Source organism: Taudactylus pleione, unplaced genomic scaffold (genome assembly GCF_031769625.1).
Source record: "Taudactylus pleione unplaced genomic scaffold, aTauple2 ptg000889l, whole genome shotgun sequence".
Classification (NCBI taxonomy): Eukaryota; Metazoa; Chordata; class Amphibia; order Anura; family Myobatrachidae; genus Taudactylus; species Taudactylus pleione.
Window position 1 is genome coordinate 539,293 of NW_028285290.1, and position 16,004 is coordinate 555,296.

Consider the following 16,004-nt stretch of genomic DNA (forward strand, 5'->3'; position numbering starts at 1 on the left):
CTGAACAGCTGACACATATAGAAAAATGTATTAGAGGGAGGTGTTCATATTTATTTGTGCTGTTTATTGTTTACATGAATCTGTAAACATACAGTGAATGCACACATTTAGATAGCCTCTTCTGAAATGATAATGGCCAACCCATCAAAATGTGGCAGGGACCCTGCCCACAGGACCCAGCTGTTACCTGTTCCCAGCGTCTGGTCCCAGGAAGAGGTAAAAAATCTCTCTCTGTGAGGCAGCCATACTCCTATCTGTGCTGGTAAATAATAGCTGCCAGGGCTAATGTGCATTATTAATGTAGCCAGAAAGGGATACAGCCCATATAATACTATCTATGGAGTATTTTCAATTTGAAGGTTATAAATGAATTTAGAGCTATTTATATCAGTTTAACGGTTTTAAAATGTATTTAAGGTAATTATTAGGATGTTTATGGTACAATATGGAAGGTTATACAATTGTTTGGGTATGAAATAAGTTTTATGAAATAAAGTAGATTAAACTTAACTAGACCAAATAGACAAGTGGTGTCTGTATTGTAAATACATGTCTATATTTCATCACTGATTAAATACACTATAGCAGTAATATGCATATATAAATTAAGATAAATCCTTGATGGTGACTTTATCCTTTAAAGGAAATATTGACTTTAGTTAATAATATGTTATCATCTTATTATATACCCAATAAAGAGTCTTCCACAGCACATACATTCCAAAGACCTTCAGCTTCCAAGGGCAGTTAAACCTGTGTTGTACGTTTAGTCATTACTGCACAGGCACCTACCACTATGATGGTGACAGTGGGATAGCCACAGGTAATAATGACCTGTATCATTTTCTGTATCCTGTATGTATTCTGCATAGAAAATTGCGTCACTCATTTGTTATGGTATAGTGCCTAATTTAAACTCTTCTGTATGAATAGATATCTGCATAGTACCACTTACATTATTAGCAGGAATTTAAACAGTCTTTTTTATATTACTCTAACCACTCGCTCTGGTGGAATAGTGATTAGATTTTTAGCTAGTACATATACTCAGCCCACTCAAGGTGCAAAGTCTATAGGTATTTTGAAATATGTGCAAACTAAAATACAAAGCAAAGATGGGCCTGGAGCAAAGATGGGCCTGGAGCAAAGATGTGCCTGTCATTATTATCAACATGTCTGGTGCATTTGGAGCAAATACTGTCTGCAGCAGTCATCTCAGTCACCATTATTATGCATATAAGATGCAGTTCCCAACTATTCCTTTCTATTGTTTTTTATGCTTCATTATTTTGAGATCTTAGCAGTGCAAAGGATCAGTGCATCTCTATGATTACTGCATCCATGTGTGACATTACAGCACAAATTAATTTTGTTTGTGTAATTAATGACAATTACAACAGCAGGAGATACAGCAGCTGATATTAGACTGCGGATGTAGTTTTGCCACTTGTATAACACTTATTAAATATATGACCTTATATAGAGAGCGGGCTCTATGCTCTTTCCTTTGCCTGATATTGTTATTATGAGCTCTTCTGTTAACAAAATGTTTATAATGCAAGAAAATATTTGATAACATTTGGAACCTTACCTAATTGTGTAACCTTGAATAATGCTTATTGTTATAGAATGTCTTTATAATTTCCCACATACACATAAACATACTATGTTTATAAACATAAGTGTCGCAAAGGACAAATAATTGGCTTATCTTCTTCTCAGCTAGAGCTCTTGCCACGTTACAATATGAACGTGTGGACATTAATAAAACATTTGTGATTCCAGGCTTTGCAAGCAGTTAGTACATTCCATATTATGCTAATCGATTAAGCTTTGGGAGATTTTCAGATTCCGATTTGTTCTAAAGTCAGAGATGGCCACTGAAAGTACTTTTAATCTGTATTTTTCATTTAAAGACGCATTTTACCGGTGTTCACAGTTGTATCTATATATACATATATATATATATATATGCATCTTCTTAAACTACTTCTTTTTTCTTGGGTTTTGGGGGTGGTGGAGGTTCATCATCTTCGTCATCCTCATCATCAGAGCTGCCACATAGTCGGTCATAGATTACAATGCAGACACCAGTTAGCCATGCTACCACTGTGCCGGAACCAAAGATAACAAACCCAACCAGCATGAGGAATATGTAGTCTTTCTGATATAGGTTGGTGAAGCACATTAGGTTGATATGTTTCTCTGTATCTTTGAGCAGCTCCCCGTGGATTTGCAGAGGGGTTGTGCATGTCATATTTTCTTCATCTGCAAATTACAGGTAGAAAACAGCAGGGAGTCAAATTTATACAGTAGCTCTCTTACAATACTAAACAAAATAGGGGATATTTATGAAAATTTGTTCACAGGTAAAGTGTATTGTAACCCATAACAACAATCCCTCACTTCTTTAGAATGTATCTAAAATATATCTGTTAAACTGACACAGGAACTTAATTTTTTCCTAGTTTACCAGTTTACAGGGTCTATTTATTAAATCTTGGATGGAGATAAAGTGAACAGAGATAAAGTGCCAGCCAATCAGTTCCTAACTGTCATGTCACAGGCTGTGTTTGAAAAATAACAGGAGCTGGTTGGCTGGTACGCTATCTCTGCCCATTTAATCTCTATCCAAGGCTTAGTAAAAAGACCCCCTATATTTTTAAACATCCCACTAGGTTCCAGGTAATTGCAACTGGACCACATTTAAGATTATTCCTTGTTGAGCACGAATGACAATGACAATCTCATAGAAACATAGAATTTGACGGCAGATAAGAACCACTTGGCCCATCTAGTCTGCCCCATTTTTAAACATATTATTACTTCAACCCTTATTGATCATTACTTCTTCTGAAGGATATCCTTATGTCTATCCCATGCATGTTTAAATTGCTCTACTGTCTTAGCCTCTACCACCTCTGATGGGAAGCTATTCCACTTGTCCACTACCATTTCTGTGAAGTAATTCTTCCTCAAATTTCCCCTGAACCTATCACCCTCCAGTTTTAGATCATGTCCTCTTGTTCTAATACTTCTCTTTCTTTGAAGAATGTCTCCTTCCTTTACCTTGTTAAAACCATTTATATATTTGAACGTTTCTATCATGTCCCCCCTATCCCCTCTCTGCTCCAACCTATACATATTAAGATCTTTTAGTCTTTCCTGGTATGTTTTGTGGTGTAGGCCTTGCACCATTTTAGTTGCCCTTCTTTTGTACAGTCTCTAATGTATTAATATCCTTCTGGAGATATGGCCTCCAGAACTGAACACAGTATTCGAGATGAGGATGTACCAGTGACCTATACAGTGGTATTATCACTTCTTTATTTCTATTACTGATTCCTCTTCCTATGCAACTGAGCATATGACTTGCCATCCTCATTGCTTTGTTACAATGTTTGCTTGCCTTTAAGTCACCTGAAATAGTGACTTCTAGATCCCTTTCCTCTTCAGTACTTTCCAGTATAGTGCCATTAATACTATATTTAGCTGTTGAAGTTTTGAGACCCAAGTGCATGATCTTGCATTTTTTGGCATTAAACTGTAGTAGCCGTGTTCTTGACCACTCCTCTAGTCTACCTAGATCATCAATCATTTGTTTTAACCCTCCGGTGTGTCTACCCTGTTGCATACCTTTGTATCATCTGCAAAAAGGCAGATGATAAGTAGCAGGTATTTAAACAGTCTTTTTTTATTACTCTGATCACTCTCTCTGGCATAATAGTGATTAGCTTTTTCGCAATTGCCATAGATTTTATTGTTTAAAAAAAAATATATATATATATATATATATAAATGTGTGTGTATATATGTATATATATATATATATATATATATATGTTGATTGATAGATAGTAGCAGCGGCCGGCACTCCAACACTCCAAATGGAAACTGGTTAAAGAAGCCCAGGTGCACACTCCAGGCAGGAAGCCCAGAACTGGCCCCCTCACATGTAAAACAACCACCAAGGGCAGCACTCCAAGGACTTAAAAGAACAATAAGGGTCACATCCAAAGACCAATTACACCAACGTTTCAGATGTTTATTACATCTGTTAGCTTAGAAGTAAACCTAAGATTGTAATTATTTACATTTAGAGAGACCATAAAGTTTTCCCATTCTGCCTCACTGCCTTGCCATACAATGAGCACATCATCTATATAGCGTTTATACAGCTTAATGTACTTAATAAACGGATTATTGTTATATATCTCATTCATCTCCAATTTTCCAAGGTATAGATTCGCGAAACTTGGCGCATAAGGTGTACCCATCGCCGTTCGTTAGGTTTACTTCTAAGCTAAATAAGAATCAGATAGAATTTTTAGATTTAGTGTTGGATTCCAACGAGGTACATAGTGATCGTAAAGTGGCGACTTCTACTCATCTGAAAAAAGTGGATAGTAATAGTTACGTCCATTATGAGAGCTGTCATTTGAGAAAATGGGTCTTGAATAATCCCTATTCGCAATTTTATAAGGCTAAGGAGGAATTGTCATGATGACATGAAGTATGGTGAACAAGCAGAAATATATAGTAAAAGATTTCTGGAAAAAAAGTATCCCATCTCTTTAATAGATAGATGTAAAGAGCGGGCAAAAAAAGTGATTAGAGATTCTCTATTGTCTTACAAAGTAAGAGCTAAACCTGTAAGTGATTTGTTTATCCCCTTTGTGACCAAGTTTAACACAGAAAGCTGTAAAATTTGAGAAATTCTAGAGAAGCATTGGGACGTTCTGTCTTTAGATCCGGTGTTGTAGGAGACCGCAAGTAGTTTTCAAAAGAGCTCGTACTTTGAAGAATAGCCTAGCCCCGAGTAATTTATGTAGTACAAGTAGTGACAATTGGTTAAGTCTTACTAAAGGGTTTTTTCCGTGCAATAAGTGCAAAATATGCAGATATGCGAGTGAAGAAAGGAATAAATTCTGGAACTCTAAAAATAGTAAATCATGGGAAATAAAAACTCGTTTGACCTGTTTGACTACCCATGTTACATACATATTAGAATGTAAATGTGGGAAACGCTATATTGAAAAAAACAAAACGTCCACTAAAAATTAGAATTCTAGAGCACACTAGAAATATTGTAAATAATGTTCAAAACCATAGTGTACCTAAACATTTCTTTACCTGTTGCAATTCAAAGTTAGACAATTTTGCCTTTAAAGCTATCGAGCATGTTAGCCTGGATAAAAGAGGAGGGGATATTTTGAAACTACTGTCCAAAAGAGAAACCTTTTGGATATACTCTTTGAATACGTTGGTTCCGCTTGGACTCAATGAGACTTATGATATAACGTAATTTCTGCACTGAGTCTGTATGGTAAATTGTTCTCCCTATGACACATTGTTGTTGAGCTGCGGGCGACAATGTTGTTATTTTCTAATGGGTCGATAGTTTTCCAACAGTGATATGATTACTGTTCAACCTTGTTCCCCCCCTTTTTAAACACATATGTTTATATCGAATATTCTAGTTTTATTTGTTGATTGATAATTTAATTTGTAGTAATAAGGTATCATATGTAAAGTAGAGGTGGCTACTGTGATGAAACATGATTTTTTATGAATTTTTATATATTTCTGTATGTTTATATATTTGTTTACTGTCCAGTTTATAAAATAAGTGGGTTTATCTGTACAGGTTGAGTCTCCCATATCCAAAATGCTTGGGACCAGGGGTATTTTGGACAACGGAATATTCTGTATTTTGGAATAATTGCATACCATAATGAAATATCTTGGGAATGGGACCCAAATATACACACAGAATGCATTTATGTGTTATAAAGACCTTATACACACAGCCTGCAGGTCATTTTATACAAAATTATCAATCATTTTGTGGCTCAAACAAAGTTTATGTACAGATATGAAATTAATTTATGTTTCATATACACCTTACACTCACAGCCTGAAGGTAATTTTATACAATATTTTTTTATAATTCGTGCCTTTTACAAAGTTTGTGCACATTGAACCATCAAAAATCAAAGATTTCATTATCTGAGTCATGCCAAAAAAATTCCGTATTTTGGAATATTCCGTATTTTGGAATATTCCGTATTTCGGAAAATTTGGATATGAGACTCAACCTGTATAAATTTACCTTTGTAGGTTTTATATATTTTTAAATTCTGGTTAAATATAAAGTGGTGTCTCCATTCGTTTCAGACAGTAAATACTTATTAGTATTTTTTATTTTTGTAACCATGGAGAGATATTATATGTAAACTAGAAGTGGCTACTATGATGAAACATGAATTTTATATGTTTATTTTCTATTAATAGGTCTATTTGTGTATATATTTACTTTTGAAATGGTAAATATATATTTTTAATGTCTAGTTTAATAGTTTTTTTAATGATAAATTGGTGACTTTATTTGTTTCAGACAGTAAATACTTGCTAGTATTTGTATTTTTGTAACCATTATCTATGAATTGTCATTTATTGTATGAGGGTTTAAGTTTCAGTGTTAAATATGTTTGATACTGTTATAAGCACAAATGGCATCATAGTATCTATTCTTGTGATTAACGATAGTCAATGTTGCTAATTAGTGAATTAATGTATAAAAGAGGAGCAGTTCTCAGAATAAGCCACATCCCCTGAAGAAGTCCCAATAGAGACGAATCGCGTTGGGCATGGCTTGGCTTATGGTCCCAGCGTGGATTTCCCTGCTTGAGTTCTTACCAGCCCCATGGTGGATGCTGTATGTCATGGAGACACAGGGGGATCGAGGAGGCTGAGTGTTTATGCCGTTTTATCGACTTTGAAATGCATGTGAGCTATGCTCTTTTAGTAAAGTGTTGTGACATACTGTATTACTTACGTGTGCGCTCTCCTCCTTTGTGTGTATATATATATATGTATGCATATATATATATATATATATATATATATATACAGAAGTTGTGGTTCCGGGCTCGCGCACAGTGTGGTTACCCTGGATGTTAATTTCAGTGCAGATGTCTTTAAAATGAGAAAAGAGTTTATATCCAACGAACACTTGAATCCTTCAAGTATGAGGAGGCAGCAGTCCTTTCCGTATAACCATATGGCAATCAGATGAATGAGATCTGGAAAGAATGGGTGGAAAGGGCATGAGCCAAATAGTGTGATAAATTAGGAATAATTGTGCCCGTGCTCGAAAAACAATAGTGTGCGTGCCAAATAAAAAATCTTTTAGGCTTATCTGAAACTATGTCTGGGAGATGCAGATGATGAAATGGACCCAGGATTCAAGTACCTGGGAGACCTTAATGAAGAGGGCTCGAGCCAGAGCCAGATAAGAGAAAGAAAATATAGTGTAGTATTTCCTTTTTGTAAATAAGCTAATTTATATTAGCCTATTTGTATCAAGGGAAAGGGGATATAAGAACATATAAACAAGCTGATATAAATAGTAAAAATAAAGTGCTTATCTGCAAGGTAGTCACAATTTCCTTTTAAGAGAGGCTGGTATTTTCCAACATGTTTCGTCCTGTTGGACTTCCTCAGGGGTCCCCTTTTCCTTGATACTTTGTAATATAGCCCCCCTGTTTTGAGAAAATACCACAACTGATGATGGGTCTTTTTTTGGTCTAAAGCCCGTCACTGACATATGTGGAAGCATCTGGGATAACAAGGGAATCTGGAGGAGTGGGAAATAAGATATATCTACATGCTATAATACAAGTGTCTTTATGGTATACACATCTATATACATTAGCCTATTTGAAGGGATAAGGCAGGCATGTCAATCATGTGGCCTGCGGGCCACATGCGGCCCGAATAAACATTTTATGCAGCCCAACAGTGTTCGCTGCTTTTTAGACATTGCACAAGTCCACTTTAGAGAATGACCCTAATGTTAAATGGCTAAAGAAGTTGAAAAATCAATTACAAACTTATAAAACTGATCTAATTAAGTTTAAAAAAGAGAAAAGGATGCAGGTTGATGCGGACTATGATTCCAATATGGTGTATCAATTTACGAGTGCTGGTAGACGTTTCGAGAATAATAAATCTCTTTTCCGTAGGAACATTTTCGAGGCCCGTATTCAATTTGGAGCGAAAAGCCGGAATCGGCGAAAAAGTTTTGCGGATGACATCATTTCGCCAGGTGAAAAAGTATCGCCGTATTCAGTTTGAAAGACTTTCCGCATAGGCAGAAAGTCAATGCAATGTAATAGGCGAAAAAGTTTTGCCTATGAATAGCAAGCGGGAAAATTAGCAGAATTGGGGTTTTGGGGTACAACATTGCGGGAACCCCCGTGCAGCCTTAAGACAGTCCCCTAAAGGTAAACTGGATAAAAAAAATTTTTTGAAAAGAGTTAAGAACACCCCAAAAAAATCACTTTAAATTTGGGGGCGAAAAAAAAAAGTTGGGGGACAAAGTTAAAAACTAGCAAACTAGCCTACAGGGGGGTCCCCAAGTATGCCCCAGGTGTTTTTTTCATTGCAGTTGCTTTCTGCAGGTGGATTTTTCATGATTTTTTAAACTTAACTTTACCAACTTTTAAATATGCTGGCCCCCATTTTCACGTACCCCAAATTTGCAGCGAAAAAAACCTCCTGAATACTATTCTTCACCACTTATACAAAAACGCTATTTAGCAGCTATTGAGCCAGTTTAAAAACACCAAATACTTTCAGCAAGTCAAATCGGGGGTAACCATAGCTAACCCCCATGTCAGAGCATCTTTTGGGGGGTGTCAGGCTGATTTCCCAAAATCCGACATGACTTTCCGCTTAAGTTTCGCCGGGTCCCGTTTCCGCGTACTTTCAAATTGAATATGGGGATAAGCGGGCACGCGCGCAATACTTTTCCGCCTGCAAAACAGGCGAAGTAGGTGAAAAGTCCGGGAGGCGGAAAAGTATTGAGGGTCCGCTCAAATTGAATATGGCTTCCAATGAAGTCCTTTCCTCAGACAGCGATAACGACAATATACAGGGTAGATCTGGTCAAAGAACCACAGTCCTCCTTTTAGGGATGTCTAAAAGAGCCCAAAGCTCTATAGGAGGAGAACCCACACCCGACAGGGGGCCAGACCCAAAGGCAAAGGTCGTGGCAAAAAATCACCTCTACCTCGCAAACCCTAGTGGTGAATTTATCCTCATATCCACTTACTGATGTGGAACTTCGGGTATTGGATAAAGGACTTTCATTTGTGCCTTCGGTCCCTTTTAACCCCTTACAATGGCAGATTGAACAGTATAGTTTACAGCAGCAACTAAAACTTAAGAAGTTCTCATATTAATTACCTAGATGTGCTAATATCTATTAACCAAGGTAACATATCTACGAGTTTGTTTACAAAAGCCACTAATAGGAATAACTTATTGCACAATGCTAGTTGCCACCTGAACCCACTTAAACGTGGTTTACCATGCTCACAACTATTGCGTGTTAAGCGCATTTACGTCAGATCCCATCCTAGCAGAACAACAGATGGATGCGATGATCTTGAAGTTTATTGAGAGAGGTTATCATCCCCACGATTTGGAGTGTAGCAAGCAAAAAGTTTTGAGCTTGAATAGAGAGGAGGTGTTATACAGAAATGTTAAAATCGATAAACCCTAGTCCCTCCCTTGGACTAATCATTACAGTAACGCTAGTATCAAAATTAATAACGTTTCAAAAAATCTTTGGGATATGATACAGTCAGATGATTTAATTTTATCAAAAACTAGGCTCATGCCCTACTACACACGTGGCTGTAATCTTCGTGATATTCTGGTAAGAACGGATATTACCCCGCTAAATAAGACTCTGCGCCCCTGTAATCCATATAAGAAATTGGGTTGTATCAGATGCATCTGCATGACGTGCCGCTACTTGATAGCCGGGGACTTTTTTTTACCACCCACATTCAGGTAACTTGTATCATATTAGACACACACTTTACCTGGGTACACACCTAAAGATTTTCTGTCCAACCAGCCACCTAGTTGATTGGTTGGAATGAAAATCTGGTACCGTATGGGAGTAAGTGATGATCACCAATTTGCTCCTAAATGCCAGAAAACAGATGAAAATAGTCGTTCAGACAAGTTTGTTAAATGTTTGATCTAAACGATTTGTTCAAACAACAGTTTTTGTCCATTTTCTGGCGTTTCGGTGCAATTTGCTGATTGTCATTTGCTTTCATACCTTACCAGATTTTCATTCCAACCAATCAACTAGTTGGCTGATTGGACAGAAAATCTTTAGGTGTGTACCCAGCCTTACAGTACATGCAACTCGACCTTTATGGTGTATCAAATTGTGTGCCCTTGTGGACTTACTTATATAGGGAAGACCGAAAGGTCATTTAAAGAAAGAATGGCACTTCACCGATCGGCCATTCGCGCTGCCTTGAACACAGCTACTAATGATCAATCTGTGGCGAGGCATTTTGCCTCGGCCACTCATTCACTAACATCCCTACGTTATCGGATGATCGACCATATTCCGCCTTCGATAAGAGGCAGTAATCGGTCCCTCAAGTTGATACAAAGTGAGACCCGATGGATTCATCGGTTGGAGAACCTTGCCCCCAAGGGACTCAGCACCTCATTCAGAGTCAGTCGTTGCGGCCGCACGGTCGTACGCCACCGATGTTCGCTAAAGTGCGCATGCGTATAATTCGCAATGCGAGTGCGCAAACTAGCTATTACGATCAGAAATTTCTCTCTCCTTCAACTTGGCCAGGTCGTTAGTTTGAGTGACAGGATGAGGCGTTTGTGGGTGGTAACAGGGGAAGGTGCTTGTGAACGGGGGAGTGGAGATACGAACGCAGGCGTGCCTGACTATGCAAACGGCGTTTTATGGGAGTGCATAATTAACTAAGTAGTGTCATGGCACATGTGAGATGGGAGGTTTTTACACTGACTTGATCGTAGTGCTTAAGAGAGGGTATGGTCAACCCTAAAGCTCTACGACCAGCTCTGATGGTTCCCGATGGTCTCGATTAATCCTTATATGCCCGGAGATGACGTGTAATGGGAACGAGAAGGGGCGTATTTTTAGTCTTACGGCCGCATCCTCCCCTCGCTCGTCCAGCTAACGATCACATCTTAACGACGCAACTTGCGAGCGCTTCATTTGCATATCCGGCCCCTTTTACCTTACGACCGTGCGGCCGCAACGAACGACTCTGAATGAGGTCCCCAATGAGCAACATGGCTTAAATTGCTTTAAATAAATACGGTATGTCTTCTAGGTGATGGGTACAAGGGTTATAGTGTGTGCCCTATTTCAAGTAATATTGTTATCTAGTATGTGTCCTTTATAATCCCTTATAGAAGTCCCGCTCCGGGCTCAGCGTGGTGTACTGGGTGCTGGTGTAGTTATAAGGTAGGATCATTTGATTGTGTTTGCAGCCCTGATGAAAAAGCTGCATTAAAGCTTTGAAACAATGACTGTTACGTTGCCTTGAAGCCTCCATCTGTACCAGGAGTGCCGCACTTATGTAAGACACTATATATATATATATATATATATATATATGCACATACTGTATATCAACCTGTAAATGTCTCTTTACCGTAAAATCAATATCCAGAACCAGTGCATGCAGCTTTGACTGGTCCATTTAAAATAGGGGGTTAGTGAGGGAGGAGTTCCCATGCTGAATTGATAACCAACAGCAGACTGTACACACTACATCAGGGAAATGTGCAGCCGGGGTCTCCCCAGTCATATTGTTATCCAGACCTTGCATATGTAATGTACAGCTGCAGTTTCTCTGGGATTTAGGTGTCGGTACTGGAGAGTTGGTTAGAAAAAATTTGACTTTTGTGGTACCATTACAATGGGATCATTAAAGAGGTTGCAAAATATTTTAATTAAAATAGACAATGTCATAAGAAATGAAACAAATAAATAAATAATTAAATAATAAAGTCTAAATGAATATTCTTACTTGAAGGAATAAATAGAAAAAAAAATATGCATCAATAACTGCTCCCTAGGATCATCTGGTGATGAATTACTTTGAGTTTTAAATGACAAACTGTCACCACATATTGTTTAGTTGTACTTACTTCTTCCTCTAGAATACAGCGCAAGATTCTCATGGACTACTGTATGACATGGAATATTTTAATTTTTAAAATACTGATCAAATAGAAACTTTAGAGAGTATTTAAATATATTATGTTAACCTTATGGATGTGTTTGTATTTTATTTATACAACCATTAGATATTTTTATAACCCCGATCCCATTAAACTGGAACCCCTAGCTGGCAAATTTTACAGTATGTACAGTAATGGTTATTGACTCTATTTAACATGCCCAGGCAGAAGCTTGTACATAGTACACAATACAAATGGGGTCAGTTTATATTATAGGACTGATGTCTTAATTTGACATTATCATTACCAAACATTAATATAAGTTGCTTTATTAACACTTAAATGCTAATTTATTATATTGAATGCCTGAATAAATCTATTGATTCATTTACGTTAATAAATAAACAGCAACAAATATCAGTCATTTCAAACCAGAATTTACGTTTCACTCTTTATTCATGGCCAGAAACAAACAAGCATATTAAAAGGTAACATGTTTTGAGACTGCTGTGGACATCTGTACAACACATACATTTGTTCTCATCATACATTTATTTATAGATAGTTAGATCAATTGTGTAGGGCACTGTGAAGTATTTATTTATTAACACCACTTGATCTGAATTCAGTTGTGTAGTTGTGTAATCCAATATATTTTGAGATCTCTGATTACTCGATCCTGTGCTAGGTCCAATACCTCTGTACATTTTAAAATAGCATTGATACCTTTACTTGTAACCAACAGTAATCTAATATGATCTCACATTTTTGTGAATAAAGATATTCTGAAATGTTGAAAGCACATGAGCTGTTTTGACCATGATCACATCTCGTAAATGGCAAGTTATCACATTTTACCAGACTGTGAGCTTTGACAAACCAGCCAAATGCTATGTAATACTTTATTTCAGAAATTAAGTAAAATCCCCTCACTTCCCATTAAAAGTACTTATGTGGCAGCATGCCCTGGCATCCAGTGCTTACTGGGACCTGTATTCCATCTGTATGAAACACACTGAGGCCCAGCTTGAGGACCGTTTCAGCAGAGTATCCACACAGGGGCACCACCCCATAGTGGGCACATTGCGGCACCCGCCGGGACCCATGCCCACCACAAGGCATCCTCCTTCATATTTAAATAAGGAAATTCCCCACATATCTCCTTATTTTCCAATTTATTGTTCACCTAATTCCAAATGTATAATCTCCCGTCCTTGGCTTGGCTCCAGTGGGAGTCCCATTGCGAATGACAGCTTCTATGAATGTAATTGAACTTAAACAGATAAACAGAAAGGCTTCATTCTGATTGATCAAAGCGTAAGAAAAGTCACTCTGATTAGTCCAAATATACTGCTTTTTTTTCTTTTACTGTTTTTCCACTGAGTTTTCATCAATACATATTATATTTAGAGATGTCTATTGGAAACATTGAAAGGACCTGATTCAGAAATGTACACTAAAGCCACTGCAGCTGTGAACTTTTATGCAATGGCTGTGTGAAAATATGCAAATGTCGCAGCTGCTGGTATTTGTATTGAGACGTTCACCAGCAGCTTCGCAAATCCAAGTGAATGTGTACAAAGTAGGGGTGAGCGGGTTCGGATTTCTGAAATCTGAACCCCCCCGAGCCCCCCCGATCCGAGGCCGATCCGAGTCAGGCTCAACTTTTCCCGCCTGACTCGGATCTGAAATCGAGGCAAAACGTCATCTTCCCGCCTTCCGGGTCTCGCGGGTTTTGGATCCTATATAAGGTACCCGCGTCAGCGCCATTTTCTCACTCGGCTGTGGACAGTGAAGAGGGAGGGTGGGAGTTAGGGCTGGCTGGGCTGTGTAGTGTAGTGTAGTGCAGAGTAGTGTTGTGCTGTGCTGTGCTGCGCAGTGCTGCTGTTGTCCATAGGGGCTGTGTCCACTACTTCAAAGTCCATAGGGGCTGGCTGTGTTGTGTTGTGCTGCTGTTGTCCATAGGGGCTGTGTCCACTACTTCAAAGTCCATAGGGGCTGGCTGGACTGTGTTGTGCAGTCAGTTGTCTATAGGGGCTGTGTCCACTCCAAAGTCCTGTGCAGTGTCCCAGTCCTAAAGGGGTGCTGTAGTGTTGTCCAGGGGGTGCTCTTTCCGTATGGGGTGCTCCCCCCAAGTGCTAAAAAAAATATATTTTTTCTGTGTTTGTGAATTGTGTGCGCAGTAGCCGCACGCGCATCAACAAAGTAGTGCCAAGCGTGCGCCTGTGTCATAAGTAAAGGGCCAGCTGGCTTGACCGTTAAAGGGTGCTGTAGCCCCAAAGTACACTCCAAACCAAATAAAAAAATATTTTCTGTGTTTGTGAATTGTGTGCGCAGTAGCCGCACGTGCATCAACAAAGGAGCAGCGCCAATCGTGCGCCTGTGTCATAAGTAAAGGGCCGGCTGGCTTGACCGTTAAAGGGTGCTGTAACCCCCAAAGTACACTCCAAACCAAATAAAAAAATATTTTCTGTGTTTGTGAATTGTGTGCGCAGTAGCCGCACGTGCATCAACAAAGTAGTGCCAAGCGTGCGCCTGTGTCATAAGTAAAGGGCCGGCTGGCTTGACCGTTAAAGGGTGCTGTAACCCCCAAAGTACACTCCAAACCAAATAAAAAAATATTTTCTGTGTTTGTGAATTGTGTGCGCAGTAGCCGCACGTGCATCAACAAAGGAGCAGCGCCAAGCGTGCGCCTGTGTCATAAGTAAAGGGCCGGCTGCCTTGACCGTTAAAGCATGCTGTAACCCCCAAAGTACACTCCAAACCAAATAAAAAAATATTTTCTGTGTTTGTGAATTGTGTGCGCAGTAGCCGCACGTGCATCAACAAAGGAGCAGCGCCAAGCGTGCGCCTGTGTCATAAGTAAAGGGCTGGCTGGCTTGACCATTAAAGGGTGCTGTAACCCCCAAAGTACACTCCAAACCAAATAAAAAAATATTTTCTGTGTTTGTGAATTGTGTGCGCAGTAGCCGCACGTGCATCAACAAAGTAGTGCCAAGCGTGCGCCTGTGTCATAAGTAAAGGGCCGGCTGGCTTGACCGTTAAAGGGTGCTGACTCCAAACCAAATAAAAAAATATTTTCTGTGTTTGTGAATTGTGTGCGCAGTAGCCGCACGTGCATCAACAAAGGAGCAGCGCCAAGCGTGCGTCTGTGTCATAAGTAAAGGGCCGGCTGGCTTGACCGTTAAAGGGTGCTGTAACCCCCAAAGTACACTCCAAACAAAATAAAAAAATATTTTCTGTGTTTGTGAATTGTGTGCGCAGTAGCCGTACGTGCTTCAACAAAGGAGCAGCGCTAAGCGTGCGCCTGTGTCATAAGTAAAGGGCCGGCTGGCTTGACCGTTAAAGGGTGCTGTAACCCCCAAAGTACACTCCAAACAAAATAAAAAAATATTTTCTGTGTTTGTGAATTGTGTGCGCAGTAGCCGCATGTGCATCAACAAAGGAGCAGCGCCAAGCGTGCACCTGTGTCCTATAAGTAAAGAGCCGGCTGGCTCATTTCTTAAAGGGTGGTGTAACCCACAAAGTGCACTACTCTCCAGCAAAAATAAAAAAATATTTTCTGTGTTTGTGTGCGCCTGAGCCGCACGTATATATCAAATCGATATAACATAAATGGAGGACCAAACTTTCTCGGATAAAAATAAAATAGAGAAAGATCAAGAACCACTTCCTCCTAGTGCTGAAGCTGCTGCCACTAGTCATGACATAGACGATAACATGCCATCAACGTCGTCTGCCAAGGCCGATGCCCAAAGTCATAGTAGAAGCCACATACAATCCCAAATGACAAAGTTCAGGAAAATGACCTTAAAAAAAACATTTAAATCATCTGAAGAGAAACGTAAACTTGCCAATATGCCATATATGACACGGAGTGGCAAGGAACGGCTAAGGTCTTTCCCTATGACTAGTGTGTGTCATACTAGTATGACTAGTATGTTCATGACTAGTCG

The 16,004-nt window shown here is 39.0% G+C and overlaps 1 protein-coding gene across 1 annotated transcript in view; it reads right to left on the bottom strand.

Moving 5' to 3' along the window:
* Positions 1-1,981: 1,981 nt before the first annotated feature.
* Positions 1,982-16,004, bottom strand: part of LRRC52 (leucine rich repeat containing 52) — a 153,917-nt gene continuing 139,894 nt past the window's right edge. Inside the window, exon 2 of the mRNA XM_088459056.1 lies at positions 1,982-2,268. Coding sequence (XP_088315182.1) covers positions 1,982-2,268 — 287 coding nt within the window. The remainder of the gene's footprint in view (positions 2,269-16,004) is intronic.